Raw genomic sequence first — 18,368 nt, 5'->3', positions numbered from 1 at the left:
CTGTGCTAGGTTTCATTTCTTTTAAAGATTTTATTTAGAGAGAGAGAGATTGCACACGAGGAGAGGGGCAGAGAGGGAGGGAGAGAATCCCAAGCAGACTCCCCACTTAGCACAGAGCCTAATGAGGGGCTCCATCCCATGACCCTGAGACCATGACCTGAACTGAAATCAAGAGTCAGACGCTTAATCGACTGAGCCACCCAGGAGCCCCCAGTTTTGTTTTTTTTTAACAGCACATCCATTTGGAATTGCTTCTTCATATTACAGGTGGAGAGATATGGTGAGGAACCCAAGTGATAAAAATCTGCAAGCTATTTTGGAGCTCTAAATGAATAAAAATTTGACATGCCAAATATATTTAGCAACTTCAATTTTTGGTCTAATTGAGAATTAGACCATCAATAGGAAACTATTTCCTGGACAGGACTGGACTGAAGATACCCACTGTGACATCCAACCGATATAAAAATGCAATTTTACTTAGAATTAAATCTTAAAAAGCCAGCATATTTTTCAAAGTAAAAACCTTGGCTAAATTCACGATGGCCCACCCTTTCCAGGTACCCATTTTAAGGGCCTCTGTTGTATAAAGAATCAATGAATCAGAACCTTAATTTTAAATAACCTTAAGCTTTTAAGTAAGACATTTTCTAATTGGGAACTTTAGAGACGTTCAAACTGTAAAAATGGTAGGATAGTCTCCTAGAAAATATTTAGTTGAGGGACAATGAGAGGAGGTGACACTGACTTTTAAAAGCTATACCTGAACGTTCGAGTTTGGAGGAAATCCCTACTGTCGGGGAAAGGCATAGGATCAGGGAAAATGAGGGATAAGAACCATGTGACTGAGTGTTACAAACAACTGATGAGAACTATTAATACAGGTCAATTACAACTCCGAGTGCCCATGGGGTGGGGCTCAAGTCTCAAGCCCCCTTTCTCAAAAGATACTAGACACAGAGGACTATTATCGAACAGCCATTAAAACAATTATATTCTTCCTCATTTATTTGCATGTTCACAATGAATTAAAATGTTCAAAATTATGAAACAATATACATGGCATAATTCCATTTTTATTTAAAAATAAGACAAGACATATACATACATGTAGGTAGAAAAAAGTTTGAAAGGGTACAACATCAAAGTGTGAATGGCAGGGGTGGTGGTTACTGATGGCATGGTAAGTGATTTGGTATTTTCTTCGGCAGATTTTTCTACAGTGCCTAAGTGCTCCCTGGTGAACACCGGCCACTTCAAATAAGAAAAACAACAAAGCTACTTCCATTCTGGAAAAAAAAAATGTCAGCGGGAATTATAACCAATATTTAAATCACTTGGAAAATAGGATTCATTTTATCCTAAACCTACTAGGGTCCTCTTTAGTATAAAAAAAACCCCCACAAAATGCTTGTAAACATATTCCATAAATACACAGTGTACTATTATGAATGGTTATACTTTGCTTTATATTTATGAGAATTTCTCTGTAAACTAAGCTTTTTAAGAGAAATTATATTTGAGTTTGCTACCTAAGTCCCATGCCTAATCCCAGTGGGTAAAGAATGTCTATTTCCTAATTTCTCATGTGAAATCCATATGTTTTGCTTAAAGTGAGATTTATTTTATTTTTACTTGTTCCTGAGAAAGGAATCCACCATGCTTTGATTTAGGTAACCAAATGATCTGGAATTCCCATAATTACTGTAAATGAGATATTATGATTCATATAGCCATTGTTTTACCTCTGTTTTCTGCATATTCTACCACAGGTAAAATGTTGTAAAAAAAAATGAAAAGTAAGGAAACATATGTCTTCTAAGTATTGACCAGCAAGAGCCACAGCAGACAGAAACAGCTTTATTTTTTTTTCCATTCAAGATTTATCAAATGGACTGTTCAAAAGGCATACACGAGAGCAAAAAAAATCACATGCAATCTGACTTGTTTTGCTTTACAGTCACTGGTTTTCTTTTGGAAAAGAATACACATTTGAATAACTTCTAAATCAAACATTATGTTTCCATTTCACTTCCTTCTTTTCTTTAAAGTTAGCAACCACCAACACATTCTAGATAACTGTTCATCATATTCCTTCTCATTTTTATTCACACTGAAATAGTATAAAGCCTATAAAATCAAGCCACATACTGCTCAGATATCTGAAAAGGTTCATTTACATAATAGATTCTGCTATGTTAAGAAACCACACACAAGAGGTATTTTGCAAAATGGATAAAAAATAGCATACGTTGTCTGAAAGCAAAGATAAACAGTAATAATTTCTTATCGAAATAATTTTTAATCAAATGAATAATATATTCATTTGGTAATAGCCTCTTTTATAGAATATTAAAAAAAGTGCTCAGATTACATTTTTAAAAAATAACAAAAAAAATCTCACGGAACTGGAAGAATTTAAATAAAGACGGCAGTGTGGAAAACCTCAATTACATTTCTGCTCCTGAGACGAGGAGGCAGGTGTGAATTTCCCTGCATCCAGGAGGGAACTACAACTCTAAGAGGGTAAATGCGCAGCTTCCAGCCTTGAAAAGATAGAAACTGTCTTTGAAAGGTTCTCAAGTGTCTTTCTTTGGATGAAAGCCATGAACATAAAACCAGATTTCTCAGCTAGACTCTACATCGACTGGCAAAGCCAGGTCACTTGCCTTGCTGTCCTTTTCTAGCACGCTATTAATACTCAGCCAGGGCGCAAAAGAACAAATAATTAACTCATTAGGATCAATACACTATCTATTCCCAAAAGAACAGCACATGAATCCAGCAACCGAGCAGAAGAATCTTCATGCCCAGTTCTCTCTGGTGGTTCACTGCAGTCAACCTTGAATGACGCCCTCAGGGGCAGCACCCTGGTTCCCAGACAAGGATGTGATTGATCACTTTCCTCTGAAGGAACCCTAACTGAATTCTGCAGGAGGAAACCAGAGTCGTGGTACGATGTAAGAGTCAGGTTTTCCCTTCATGGGATACTCAAGAGTTGTGATCTTCAGGGCTCCTGTTCTACCCACCAATCAAGGACATAAGAGTGGGTGTAATGCAGCTGGTAGCAACGTGAACATTCCAACGCCAAGGGTACCAAGATTCGACCCTACCCCACTGACTTTCCTAGTACTCAGGATTACTCACAACACTTCTGAAGTCCTACTTCGAAACTTCTTTCAAAATTCAGGCATGTCCACAAAACAGTGTATAGAGCATAATTCTATTTATATTCAAATTATGTATGTGTGTATAGATATGTAACAGTTCTCTCCTTCTCTGGTATGGCAGAATTTCAGATTATATTTATAGTTTTATTAATGTTTGAATTGCTTACAGTGAGTACGATCTTGTAAACCTAAGAACATTAAGCTATCTTCATTTTAGAGGGAAAAAGAAAAAAAAGTTCTGTAGGTTCTGAAGGCAGTTCCAAACAAGAGCCTATCAAATACTCTTGGGAGGCTATTTTGAAGAACAAAATCCCAGAAGAATGCAAAATCCACACGATCAGAGAAAATGGCTTTCCTCACTCCTCTATCCTCAGTTGGCAAAATACCTGCATATGGCAGGTGTTACACACACAGACCACACACACACCCTGTCTGAATGAATAAATACACAGTTCATTTGGATGCTGAATTTCTAGACATGTGATTTTTAAAATCATTGTTTTATGATCCCTCTTTTAGCTAACTGAAATTATTTTCTAATGTCTTTTCCAAATTCAGTGCCTTTAAAAGAAAAGTTTAAAACCACTACTGGGTTGCAAAGTACTACGTTTTATAATATGGTTTTTAAAAAAGATCAATAGAAAACAGGCAAAATGGGCAATGGAATGAACTCTGTGGCCAAGCTGCTGACACAGAAGATGGGGGTCAGCTGAGAAAGGGCACAGGAAACTAACCCTCCTCTGTCATTACTGTCTCCAACACAGCTCCGTTCTGTGAACCAATACGCTCAGTCTCCTTCCTCCCAGCACAGGGCCCGCCACCTTGATGGGGGTGGACAAGGGACATTTGGTGCCTGGGTGAGGGGCCAAAACAAAGTGAGAAGACAAGGAGCTAGCATGTGCTGACTCCCAAATCAAAGAGCAAGAAACGGACTGCTCCACCTCTTGCCCTGAACAGAGGTCAAAATGATTCCTACACTTCATTAAACGTGATTTGTACCACAGCTATAAAAGTAGTCAGATATTAACTAATTTTTAATCAATAACCAAAGACAAGTGTCCTGAGTTCTAAGGAGCGAAAAATTTAGTGTATAGTTACTTCTGATGGGTCTTAGGTCAAGGCAGGAGCCAACATTTTTCTAAAAACCAAAAACCCAAACAAAACCTACAAAAACCCCCATTTCTGAGACTTTTAGAAACAGAGCAAATAATATATACAACTAGGGTAATCACATATTTTGTTGTCCAACTGGGATACTTTTGAGAGTAAGATTATTTGAGAGTAATAATTATTCTGGGAAAAACAAGCATGCCCAGACAACAGATATGACGGAGGCTGTCCTGGGTAAACGAACATCTGACGTCCACATGACGTCCTTTCTTTAAGGTTTGTATTTTCTTTCTCTTGAGTTTTCTATTAACTACGTAACATTCGGCAGTAATATTGAACAATGAGGAAAAACAGTTCCGTTCTCTTGAGAAGACGTTTTCCAAGAGAGAAAACCGACTCCCCACCTTCTCCCCCAGCCTTCCAGTCTTGGAACATAAACTAATGTCTTAAATGGATCTGAGAAAAGTCTGCTGTAATTTCTTTGACAAAAAAAGCACGATGGTGATTTAAATGACTTAAGATCCACTTATTCATTTTACTTCCCAAAATATTAACACAAGTTTATACCGTAGCTTGTTCATAAAACAAACTTCCAAAATGATACCCATGAGGAGGCTAGGTCACAACCTATTTTTAAAATCTTTATATTAACCAGGAGAGTCTCACAAATACATTGCCACAAAATATTCTAGAAAAGCCACAGAAGAGTCAAAATAAAAAACGCCTCATCTGTGGGCAGGCCGGGAGCCTCCCTGGGGCGCGGGGGGTGAAGGGGTGAGGGGGCGCGGGGGCGGGGCGGCGGTGCAGATGGCCTCAGTTCCGCAGCAGCAGCATCCGCTCGGAGCACGCCTGCCCCACCAGCCCCGCATACTGCAGCACGGCCGCCTCCTCTCTCGGGTCCTTCTGCTGTTTCTTATAAATGCCGTAAGGCATTATGGCTTTCTTGTGGAACACCTGCAAACGGTCAGGCTCCTTACTGCGACCTTCATCCACTGCAAGGACAAAGAAAAGTCATTAAAAAAAGTCACAGGTCAAACTACTTTTTATATCCAAGTGTAACAATATTTAATTCTAATAATAATGATGCACGAAGATGTCCTCCTTGAGCAGTATGTTCCAACAAGGATGTTCATAAGTAATACCCTGCTGACAGGGAACAGATTCCCTCCCCTGAGAGAGCTAAAACATCAGAAGAGAATTGTACGCAATTAAAGAACAGGACTTCAACACATTATTTTCTCCTCATGGTCAAGTTTATAACCATCTTTCCTGAGTCTGAACTGAGTTGATTTTGCCTCCCCCCCAAGCCAATGTACTGTCCGAGTTTTCATCCCTGCGACAAAGCTGTAAGGCAGTGGCCTGGGCGGACTCAAGCCGAGCAGGTCCTGGCACTGGGGGCAGGTTCTGGGGGCAGAGGGCAGACGCTTACAGCTCTCCAGGGGGACGGGGTAGGGACGCCTAGCGGCTGCGGCTCTCCCTTCTCCTCTTTTTTCAGATAAACAAAACCAAGCAGAAGTGTTCTGTGGAAGTTTCTAGGCATCTTTTAAGAGAACAGCTGGTCTGTGCCCTTCAACCCTTCCTTCACTGTGCTGCCTGCAACATGAACGTCATGGCAGGAGCATTAACCAACCCTCCCCCACTCGCTTGAGATTAGATTTCCCTTAGGTCAGAAAACACAAAAGCCGGAAGGAACGGGGTACCTGAGGACTACGCGTAATAAAACTACCGTACCAGCCCTGGATTACCTATGTAAAGAATTTCATAGAAAAAAGAAACTATCATGTTTAAGCCAACTTACTTTAGGTTACTACTACTGGCAGTTGCTCCTAATTCCAATACAGGGAACAACTTTGCACTATCAACTAAAATGTACCATGTCTTTATCACTGACTCAGCCAGGCCACTTCTAAGAATCATCCTACAGCTGCGGTTCTCAACCCTGACCACATACTGGAGTCATCCAAGGAACTTTTTAAAAATACCAAAGAAGTCCTGGATCCCACCTCCACACATCCTGATTTAGAAACTGGTCTGAATAAAACCTGAGCATCGGTATTTTCTTAAGCCTTTTAAAGTGGGTTGAGTTGGGGCACCTGGGTGGCTCAGTCGGTTGAACTCCCAGCTCTTGGTTTTGGCTCAGGTCATGATCTCAGGGTTGTGAAATCAAGCCCCTTCGTTGGGATCAGCACAGAGTCTTCTTGAGTTTCTTTCCCCCTCCCTCTCCCTCCTACCCCTACTCGCTCTCTCTAAAATAAATAGATAAAATCTTTAAAAAATAATTTAAAAAAAAGGTGGGTTGAGAACCACTGTTGTAGAAAAACACACACATCAGTATTTATATATGTGCATAAAGACGTTTATAGCCACACTCTCAGCAGTACCGAGAACCTAGAAACAATGCAAATGTTCACCATGGAGAACTGGTCAAATAAGTTAAGATATATATGCATATAATAAAACGCTACACAGCTATTAAAGACAAAGGAAGGTAGATTGTTAAGTGAAAAAACCGGAGGTACAGTGTAAGCTACTGTTCTTTATAAGCCTAGTATATGCACAGAAAAAATCTGAACAAATATGCATCAACCTTTTTACAATACTTCTCTCCATTCCCTTTGCCTAGAAACAGCCCTCTTTCCTCCGGGAAGAACATGGCTCGCCCTCTTGCTTCATCAGATGACTTCAAATGTTGGCTGCTCAGAGCGCCTTCCCGAACTCTCTATAAAACAGCATTCCCGCTCTCCTTAACTCCCTTCATGGCACGGACTACCACCTGACATACATAATTATTGTCTGTTTCCTTTCCCACTAGAAAGTTCTATGAGAATTCAAGTTAAATGAAAAATTGTGACTGCTCTGCCCACTAATATTTCCCTGGTGTCTAGTACAATGCCTGACAGTAGGTGCTCTGTACATATTTGCCGAATGAATGAATGAATGAATGAGTCTATCTCTGGAGGCTTTCATGCCATGGGAAACGTACACACACATACACATACTCTCACCATTTTTTGGATTTTCTATAACTGGTACAGGCTTTTATAATTCCAAAAAGTTGTTTTTAAGGTTGATTTAGGCATATGTCTTCTGAAAATGAAAAGTGGGAATGCTAGTTTCCTTTTCAACAAAAGGATTCTTTTAGAAGACTTCTCAGGGTCTTTCAGCTATAAACTTCTTCAAGTCAAATCATAAACATAACAGCTTTCACAATAGAGTCGCTATAAATTCAACATTTTATTGGGCACCTCACAGAAGGCTCTATGTTTTTGAACATTTGAATTGGATTACATCCCTTTTTATTGTGTAATGGAAGCAACAATTAAATGTTTATTCTTCCTCAACTGATGCTGTTTCCTCTACTGGGTATTCATTAATTAGTCTGGATTAATCATGCAAGATCAGTTTCAGAAGAGACAGAAGTCACACTATTTTTCCAATATCTAAAAGAGAGACATCCCATTTTATGGACTCATATCATAGGTTAGCTGATCTCAATCATCAGAAAGTGATAAAGTGAGGGCATTCCAAAACTGACTGCCCTGTACACCTGTGTAGAAATTTGTTAGAGATGCAAGCTAATCATGTACTATTACCCCCAAAGAAGTTCTCCATTGTCAGAGAAGGCCACGTTGGTCCACTTAGAACCCCACTTGGGAAGGCATGCGGACGTGAAGGGAAAAGGGACACCAAGGATGCCAGCCTGAGGGCCCTCATGCCCTCAGAACTGAATGCGGGTGTAGTTTTAGATTTTCACTTTACCCAGGACACATTCGAGGGAGATCAAGGGGAAGGGGGACAGCATCTGGAGGAACAGGGATCCAACCCCTCACTACTGATTTATCTCCAGCACCACGCCCGGGCCGGTCTAGCCTCCCTGCTTCTACCGCTTGACTCTGCGCTGCAGAAGGCTGGAGCCAGGGGAGACGGAGCCAGGGTTTCTTCCCAAAACCTTTCCTATTTCTACCTTGGCTCTGCTTTTTGGCAGGAGCTCCAGCTACTATTCTTAAAGTGGTCAGGGTTCCAGCTTCTACTGGTAACCCTGGCGTGGCTCAGGGGTGGCTCAGGGGTGGCTCACGGGTGGCCCAGGAGTGGCCCAGGAGTGGCGGTGGCTTCCAGCTATCACTCATCTCCACAGCAGCACCACTCTCTGTTATCACCAATTCCCTGCATTAAATGTTCTCTGTTGTAAGTATGCCAAGTGGTTTTGGTGCTCTGGTTGACCACACCAACTTCAAAATATGTGTTTTTAACAAATTACTTTGTCCAGCTGAAGCAGAAAATCCACATACTTTAACACAATGAAATATTTCACATTTACTAGGTCTCCACACCCCTTACCTAGGGTAAGTGACAAAGGAAAAGGGCAACAACCTGGTTCCTGATGTCAATTTCAGGCGTTTTAATGTCCACACACTGCAACACAGACAACTAAGTCCATCACCTGGGTATAAATGCAGCAAGAAAAAGGTAGGTTCAAGTACGTTTACAATCTAATACAAATAGAAAATTGGTGGGGCGCCTGGGTGGCTCAGATGGTTGAGCGTCTGTCTGCCTTCGGCTCAGGTCATGATCCCAGGGTCCTGGGATTGAGCCCCACATCGGGCTCCTGGCTCAGTGGGGAGCCTGCTTCTCCCTCTGCCTCTCTCCCTGCTCATGCTCTCTCTCTCTCTGTACCTCTGCGTCTCAAATGAATAAATAAAATCTTTAAAAAAAAAAAAAAGAAAATTGGTAAAGGTCACTGAGAGCAGCAAAGGAGAAGAACACTGGCAAAACTGTACAAAATCTTCTAAATCTTTACCTTTGAATTTTTTAAACTGGAATTTTAAAGTATGTCTGATGAGAGACAGCAGCAGAAAAATGTTCACCTTTAGCCCAGAAGGCTGACCTACAGCCTGCAGAGTTCTGATAAGGATCAAATACGTGCCGGTTGCTACATTCTTCAAGGGTCTCATGACTGCCTGTGCATCTCACCAATAGTTAACATCAAGCTGAATGATAAGCACCAGAGAAATCTTGCAGAAGTAGTTTTATGAGTAGAAATTCGCAGATATTTATGATCTAATACTCCCTGCGCATCCCCTCCCCTTGAGCACTAAGCATATAACCACCAGCTTCCTACAGCAAACATGCACCTCTTTCTGCCCATGAGTCCTTTCCCAGTGCTGTAATAAAAGCACCTTTTTGCACCGAAATCATCTCAAGAATTCTTTCTTGACCATTCACGCAAGGCCCCACATCATATCTATATTTAACTTTACAGAATGATGTGTAACCATTTAAACCTTTATCCTAAAATATTTTAGGACAAACATACTTTAAGATTCAAACTGGAACACTCTAGTAAATAAAAATGTTAAGACCTGACATGCCATCATCTTATTTTATCTAGAACAAAATGCCACTAATTTTTATTCTTTGCTAATATGACATATAAAAATAAAAATAGGAAAAAGCCCACCATTACCCAGAATTTACAGCAACTATTCTAAAGTGCTCCTCCAAAAGAGGAGGAAATTGTATATTGTTTCATTTGTTAAAATATAGATTTCATTTCTCTTTATTAAGATTACAGGAAGGGTTTTCAATTATATGCAAGTCAAATTTGGGAGAAAGACTACAAATATGCAAGCTTCAACTACTGAATTCCAAGTTGGCTTGTGATGCCATGCTGCTGCATCTACTGTTAAACATATATATCTAATTAATTTTCTAAATTAATTTATAGCATTTTTAGAGAGCCTTACAGCACAGAAATCAATTAAGTTCCCTAGTTCTTTTTACTCCAAATACTTATGAGGCCTTGTTCTGAGTCAAAGTAATCAAATGCATAATACACTTAAAAGGTAGGTATTGACCAGCTATTCACTTTTTTTAAAAAGATTTTACTTATTTATTTGACAGAGAGAGACAGACAGAGCACAAGCAGGGGGAGCAGCAGAGGGAGAGGGAGAAGCAGGCTCTCTGCTGAGCAGGGAACCCAATGCGGGGCTCGATCCCAGGACCCTGGGATCATGACCTGAGCCAAAGGTAGACACTTAACCGACTGAGCCCCCCAGGTGCCCCACAGCTATTCACTTTTTAACATCATATGTAATTATAAAAAAAGAGGTAATAATGAATTTCAAAATCCTCTCCTCATTCTCTTCAGTGTTAACATATCCAAATTATTTGGAGAGGCAAATATATTTAGTCTTGGTGTTCAAATACTTGGGAAGTTCGTCAGGTTGGTGTTATTGTCATTGTTGTTTAACACGGCACTGCTTCTTATCACCAATTCACTTATCCGGAGCTTTTTATTAAGTTGCTGAAATACTTTTCTTAATTGCCTCAATTCTTTAGTTTCCCCATTAAAACACTCTGACCATAAAAAAGGCACTAAAACATCATACAGATTAGAAATAGCACTAACGCGGGGCGCCTGGGTGGCTCAGCCAGTTAAGCAGCTGCCTTCGGCTCAGGTGGTGATCCCGGGGTCCTGGGATTGAGCCCCCATCAGGCTCCCTGCTCAGCAGGAAGCCTGCTTCTCCCTCTGCCTGCCACTTCCCCTGCTTGTGCTCTCTCTCTCTCTGTCAAATAAATAAATAAAATATTAAAAAAAGAAGAAGTAGCACTAACGCACTTCTTTCCCCACCTAAAAAGACTTAAATTGTAAGTCAAACTTGAAATGTAAACTAGAATTCTGCCTACCCAAAGATATGACTAAAACTGCCAGAGAAAAGGGGATGCAGAGCCACAAGACATAAACAGTAAAAGAAACAAAGGAAAGATACACTTTTACAAATTTTTCAAAACTTGACAGTTCAATAACTTGAACTAACTCAACGAATTTTCTGGGAATTAGTCAACAAAATTACCAAATAATAAGCACATTCATTCTTAAATTTTATATTTTTTTAATCATAAAATTGTAAAAACTCAATCTAGAAATAAACAAATAGAGTGATGTCAGCCCCCACACAGAACGCTTTCTCTCCCACCTTCTTCCTGTCTCATCAAACTTCCATCCACATTACCAGTGCTTAACAATTTCAGAAAACACATTTAAATATTAGAGGAGTTTTGGATCACATTCTATCCATACCTTAAATTAAGGCCACAAAGTCAAATCAATCACCCGTATTAAAATTCAGAAACTGGGGCGCCTGGGTGGCTCAGTGGGTTAAGTGTCCGACTCTTGATTTCGGCTCAGGGTCATGAGATGGAGCCCCACATCAGGCTCCACACTGCTTAAGATGCTCTGCCTCTCCATCTGCCCCCCCCCACCCCCGCTCAGGTGCACCTTCTCCCTCTCTCTAAAAAAATAAAATAAAAAAGTCTTAATTGTTAAAACAAAACAAAACACAAAGCTTCAGAAACAACCGATTATCATAGCAAAATACAATGCACTTCTGGGCTTAATAATCTGCAGTGTTATTATCAATAGTTACATTTGCAATGATAGCTAATTCTGATTCCTAGCACATTTATTAAAACCAATCTAAAACCTAAATGAGAAAAATCCTGCCAGATAAACAGCAAAAATAAGTTATGATTTATTTACTAAAGTAAAAAAAAAAAAAATGCATCCCAATCCTCATGAAACCTTTCGTGATCACCTTGAATCGCCTGCCTGAGAAATGCCATCAGTGCCTGTAGACAAAAACCTATGTAGCTCAATTCACACAGCACAACAGGCCTCTTCCTGAGGGGACCCCAAAGAGATTAGAGAAGTAAGCCATTCTGAGATTAAAGACCAACTTGCCATCTCATCCAAGGGTAACTGCCAGCCTACTGGGAGGTCTTGGAAATGTGTGCCAACAAGGACCTCTTCTACCTTTTCTTTCTCTAATGTATCACAATTTCGTAAACTAAAAACCAAAGGCAATCCTGCAAACTCTCTGAGTTGAGCATTTGATCAATGACAATACAAATATGCTGTTAAATCAATGATGTCTTAATCTGCAAGGAAAACTTATCCTGATGGGCAACGACTGTTTGATTTTTATTCACAGGAGATGAACTGCGCATCACAGGTGCTTTCTAAGGAAAAGAATCTAGAGATCAAAGCTTTACTTCTTATGGGAATTTAACTCATTCATTATTCTTATAATGTCTAGGCTTTTCAGAAAATGATGAAAACAGTATTTTCTTAACTTCATTATTTATTGCTACAGCATTATGACATAAAGATGAAAAGGTACATACTCTACAGTTTCTCATGAATAAGGTGGTACAGGTGGCAGACCTGGCGATATGAATGAAGCTAAACACAGTTGGGTAAAATTGTGACATAACGGAAGAATGTGAAATTGTGAAGAGAGGCATGATAGAACTCAACTCTGAAACCAAACTCAACTCTGGAAACTTCAAAATCAAATATGATTTAGAATATTTTCGAATGACAGGAGGTATGAACAAATGTTTCAAACACTGTGGAGGAGGTTGGGGAGAATCTATGAAAGGAATATTTCAGTCTGGGGAGCAAAGGGCTTGGAAGGGGAACGCATAGTACGTGTGACAGAAATGAACTCAGCTCCATCAGCTAATTCTTCAAGTCCACTTGGTGGGAGGCTCAAAAAACTGCTTTGGGAATCCAAAAGCAATCAGGGAGAATTACACATTTTCATCACCCATAAGGAATAATGTTGCCCGTCATTTCACTTGGAATATTCTTTTGGACAAAATGAAAACAAACCTAAACTTAGCTTACATAAAACACCATTTAATAACAGCTTTATTGAGATATAATTCTCTGACCACACAATTCATCCACTTAAAGTATATGATTCAATGGTCTTTAGTGTATTCAGACTTGTGCAGCCATCACCACCATCCGTTGTAGAGCATTTTCGGCATCCCAGAAAGGAACCCCGTATCTATTAACAGTCACTTCCCATCCCCCTCAACTTCCCTAGCGCCAAGCAAAACCAGTCTATTTTCTGTCTCCATACACAATCTCTTGTGACTTATTTCTTTCACTGAGCGAAGTGTTTTTAAGGTCCATCCATACTGCAGCATGAATTAGCACTTCATTTCTTTTTATTGCCAAATAATATGCCATGGTACCGACACAGTGCTTTTTACTTATTCTGTTGATGGACATACGGGTTACTTATGCTTTCAGACTATTATGAATAACATTATAAACATTCATGTCAAAGTTTTTGTGTGTTTTCATTTCTCTTCAATATACACCTAGGAGTGAAACTGTTGGGTCAATGATAACTCTATGTTGAACCTACTGAAGAAATGCAAGCCTGTTTTCCAAAGTGGCTGCACTGTTTTATATTCGATCAGCAGTGTATAAAAGTTCCAGTTTTTTCACATCAACACTTGGTATTACCTGTCTTTTTGACTAAAGCAACTCTGAGTGGGAATGACATATTAGCTTACTGTGGTTTTAGTTTGCATTTCCCTGATGGCTAAAGATGCTGAGTTTCTTTCCATGTGCTTGCTGGCCATTCATATATCTTCTTTGGAGACATGTATATTTGCATCATTTGCCCACTTGAAACTGAGCTTTTTATTGAGTTGTAAGAGTTGTTTATATATTCTGGACACTAGATCCTTATCAGATATATGATACGCAAATACATCTTCCTGTTGTATGGATTGTCTCTTTGTTGACGGTGTCTCAGGAAGTATGAAAGTTTTTAAATTTTAATGAAGCCTAATTTATTTATTTTTTTCTTTTTGTTGCTTGTGCTTTGGGTGTCATATTTAAGAAATCATGCCTAATCCACGGTTATGAAGATTTACTCTTATTTTTTTCTAAGAGTTTTTTGGTTTTAGCTCTTCCATTTTGAGTTAATTTTTGTATACACTGTGAGATAGGGAACCAATTTCATTCTTTTGTGTGCGGATATCCAGTTGATCCAGGACCATCTGTTGAAAAGATTATTCTTCTCCCACTGAATTGTCTTGGTATCATTTTTGAAAATCAACTGACCATAAATATGAGAGTTAATTTCTGGACTCTCAATTCTAGTCCACGGATATATATATGTTTGTCTATATGAGACAACCATACAATTTTAACTTTATTCTTTAAGATTGTTTGGCTATTCTGGGTTCCTTTAATTTTCATGTGAATTTTAGGATCAACTGTCAATTTCTGCACAGAAACCAGCTGTTATTTTAATAGGGATTGCATTTAATCTGTAGATCAGTTTGAGGACTACTGCCATTTTACCAATATTAAGTCCTCCAATCCATAAACATGGGATGTTTTTCCATTTACTTAGGTCTTCTGTAATTTCTTTCAACAATATTTTGTATTTTTCAGATGGTAAGTTTTATACTTCTCTGTTAAATTTATTCCTAACAGTAATTCTATCTTTTTGATGCTATTATAAATGAAACAGTTTACTTAATTTCATTTTTAGGTTGTTCACTGCAAGTGTAGAGAAATAAAGCTGATTTTGTGTAATTTTTTAAAGTTTTATTTAAACTCCAGCTAGTTAACATACAGTGTAGTATTAGTTCCAGGGATACAACACAGTGATTCAACAGTTCCATACATCCCCGGTGCTCATCACGACCAGTGCCCTCCTTAATCCCAATCACCTGTTTCTCCTGTGCCCCACCCACCTCCCCTCTGGTATGTGTGCTGCTTTTTCATCCAGCAATCTTGGTGGACTCATTTATTAGTTCTGATGGTTTCTTAGTACATTCTTTAGGATTTTCTATATACAAGATCATGTCACTTGCAAATAAAAATAGTTTTACTCCTTCCTTTCCAATCTGGATGCCTTTTATTTCATTTTCTTGCCTAATTGCCTTAGTGAAATATCATTTTTCTAAGGAAAAAAAGCTACGTAATTTTGTTAAACTTGTCACATGATGGTAACTAAAAATAACTCCTGATTCACAGAAAAAGGTCACCTGAAAAAAACACGATGATACCAGGCCCTGAGTCAACTGTGGGCAAAAATCACATCAACTTTACCTCCTGCCTCAGCACACTGCCAGCAGGACTTACTACTGTTATCGTAAGTAAAATGCTAATAACCGTCTTCTGATGATGAATAAGGGTGGTATTCTCTCAAATTTCTCTGTTTAAAAAAAAATTTTTTTTTAAAGTAATCTCTACACCCAACGTGAGGCTCAAACTCACAACCCTGAGATCAAAAGTTCACGCTCCACTGACTGAGCCAGCCAGGCACCCCTACTCTATGTGTTCTGACCCCTGAATACTCTCTTACATACTTCCTATTTTGCCATCAAGGTTTACCCTAGTGAAGGCTACATTTAAAAACTGACGACAATATAATGAAAGAAATGTAAATGAAAACACACAAAATATGCCATTACAGAATTTCTCTAAGACAAAGGGGACGCTGGTTTGCCCAGCTGCTGCTGTGTGCAGGGGGCTGGGGCTGGAACCCAAGAGGCGGTCTGGCAAGTTTGGGGCTGGCAGGAGTGGGCCACCTCTGACCTGTGTGGTCAAGTGACTAGTAACACGCAAGGGAACTGGTTACATAAATACATCTATTGAGAAAAATGGGAGTCAGATTGCTCTGTGAGAGAAGGGAGAGACAGACAGAAGATTAGAACAAATTCTACTGTGTTGGATCAGAACTGGAGGTACTGGTGGAAACTCATGGTTCTTATACACTGTATAGACAAACAGATGTAAAAATAGAAGCGTGTATGTGTGCACTCCTGTGCACGTGCACACACACACATGTATCTATTCTAGATCTGGCTGCTGAGAGGACTTGGAAGCAAAGAAACCCCTGCTGTGATGAGCACACTTACTGCCCAGATCTTGTTTTCCAAATACACTCTCCCTGAAAGAAACCGAGAGCTCCTCAGAGAAAAGCCTGAATGCAGTGCTGGACCAGGGAAAGTACAAGATGAGCCTGGAATATTTTGTGCCACAAAGTAATTAAATACTCAAACAATGATGGGGAGATGTCAAAAGAACACAGGAGTCATCTTGAAAAGGTTCCTGCTGGCCAAATCTGAGACAATCTGAGCATTCAAAATAAACAATGAGAGCAACGGATTATAATACATTGACTAAAACGCTAGGATTCCAGGAGTCCACACTGATATAAATGAACAGGGAGAAGGCACTGCTCTCTCTTCCAGCAGAATGCCAATCTACAGAAGTAGAAGGAATGATGGAATTAGAAAATTCTCATTTGGCAGCCATCTCAGTAATAAATGATTCAAGCAAGAATCATCATTAGTGGATGTAAAAACTAGCAGACATAAGTTTGACAGAATAGGATATTTACACTGTCTCAAAGTATCTCCCTACAAAATATTTATTACTTATTAAGTTATACAAAACACTAATTTTACAGTGGAGACACTTGGCATTTATTACTTTACTAAGTGGTATAAATTCAAGTGCCCAGCAGTAAGATGGGTGGACAGTGTGCACCTCCTCAGATGATGCAGTAAGAACACAGCGTCAGTTCTAGGATATTCTCGCCAAAACTACGTAACCTGCATCTAATTATGAAGAAACTTCTGATGAACAAAATTGAGGAATGTTCTACAAAGTGACTGGACTGTACCTTCAAAAATGTCAAGGTAATGAAAGACAAGGGTATATACTAAGGAACTCTTCCAGGCAAAAGAAGACTGAAGAGACAGGACAGTAAATGCAGCACACAAGCCTGACTTGAACTCTGGATTCAAAAAAAAAAGAAGGAAAACGGAATGTAGATTTGTATGTGTGTGCATGCATTTTTGTGTCATAAAGGAGATTACTGGGAAAATCTGGGAAATTTTCCCAGTAATGTAGGAATTAGATGGTGTAATATAACACTGCTACTGTCCTGGTCTGGCTGGCTGGTTATGAGGAAAGTATCCTTGTTTTCAGACAATATACACTGAAATATTTAAGGGTGATGGAGCAATGTATCTGCAACTTATTCTCAAATGGTTCAGAAAAAAATACAGAATAAAGGGGGGGAAATGAGAAGGCCAACATTTACAAGTGGGGAATCTGGGTGAAGGGTGTGCAGAAGTTCTCTGTATTAGTCTTACAATTTCTCTGTAAATTTGAAATTTCAAAATAAAAAATTAACAAACGCCAAACTGTGTTCTTTGGCCTCATCATTCTGTACTTGTGTATTTTGAAACACAAGCATTACATTTGTACCTTCTAATTGTTAAGTTTTGTTCTGACAAATTCCCATCACTACAGCCTTTTGAGGTATTTTCAGCTTCTGTTTCTTGTGACATGTTAGAGATCATAATATCTGGAAATTCAGCAATCCAGATTAAGAATAAAAATCTTGATTTTTATTAAGTCTGAAAAAAGGCAAAGGCAATGCGTTTAATGTAAGTCAAGACATGGATAGCTGATAATATTCTGATTATCAAATACACTGACTTAGTTCATTTTATGATCTATGATATTCAGTTGGTTTGACAAATCAGTTTTTTAAATCAATAGCTTTAAATTCCACATTTGACAATTCATGAAAGTTATTACCATGGTAACAGGTCATCTCATCAGTAACCTCACTGATATGTGACCCCACTGGGTCACCAAGCCATTTACAATGAAAGCTAGACACAACACTCATTTCCAACAAATGAACCTGGCATTCAGTTAATTCTGATTCCTTCCAAGGAACTGGAATTGGGCTAGAGCCTTCCAAAAGTACCTTTGAACAGCAAAACCTTTGAGAATTTCCAGGGGCAAAAGATTCAACTCGAAATCACAGTATTTTTACCTCAAGAGCAAATACAAAATTCACTTTTCTTTGCAAAAGGGGTCAATCTGGAAATGTGTTCTCTTCCCCATTCTTGGCCTCCACCCAATCTGCATACAGTCTCTGTAAGTTACATCTCCTGTAATCCATTTTTCTACTAGTTCCTTTCTACTAACTTTCACAAAAGCTTAAGTCTGGCAGAAACAAACAAAACTCTGCGGCCTCTGCTTACCCTCCAGCTATCTCACTTGACTTTCTCTCCGTCTTTAAAGGCTATTTACTTGAAGGCCATTTCTTCACCTCCCACTCACCGCACAATCTCTTTCAATGCGAGTCTTGGCCCTGTCAAGTCCCCTCTATTCACTAAGGTCAAAGGCCTCACTCCTCTTGAATATAATGAACACATTTCAGTCTTCACCTCCCTCAGCAA

General features: G+C 39.3%; 1 protein-coding gene across 11 annotated transcripts in view; it reads right to left on the bottom strand.

Annotated features, from left to right (window-relative positions):
• Window positions 1-1,058: 1,058 nt before the first annotated feature.
• The window catches only part of ATE1 (arginyltransferase 1), a 179,730-nt gene continuing 162,420 nt past the window's right edge, over window positions 1,059-18,368 (bottom strand). For all 11 annotated transcript variants that reach the window (XM_088019774.1, XM_088019773.1, XM_028121756.2 and 8 more), the window contains one exon: window positions 1,059-5,272. In XM_088019774.1, coding sequence (XP_087875900.1) covers window positions 5,094-5,272 — 179 coding nt within the window. In that variant the 3' untranslated portion in view covers window positions 1,059-5,093. The remainder of the gene's footprint in view (window positions 5,273-18,368) is intronic.

This window comes from Eumetopias jubatus, unplaced genomic scaffold, assembly GCF_037043125.1.
Source record: "Eumetopias jubatus isolate StellerSeaLion01/CBP00866 unplaced genomic scaffold, mEumJub1_p1.0 scaffold_17, whole genome shotgun sequence".
Lineage (NCBI taxonomy): Eukaryota > Metazoa > Chordata > Mammalia > Carnivora > Otariidae > Eumetopias > Eumetopias jubatus.
This window is presented reverse-complemented; position numbering and strand designations above follow the sequence as displayed.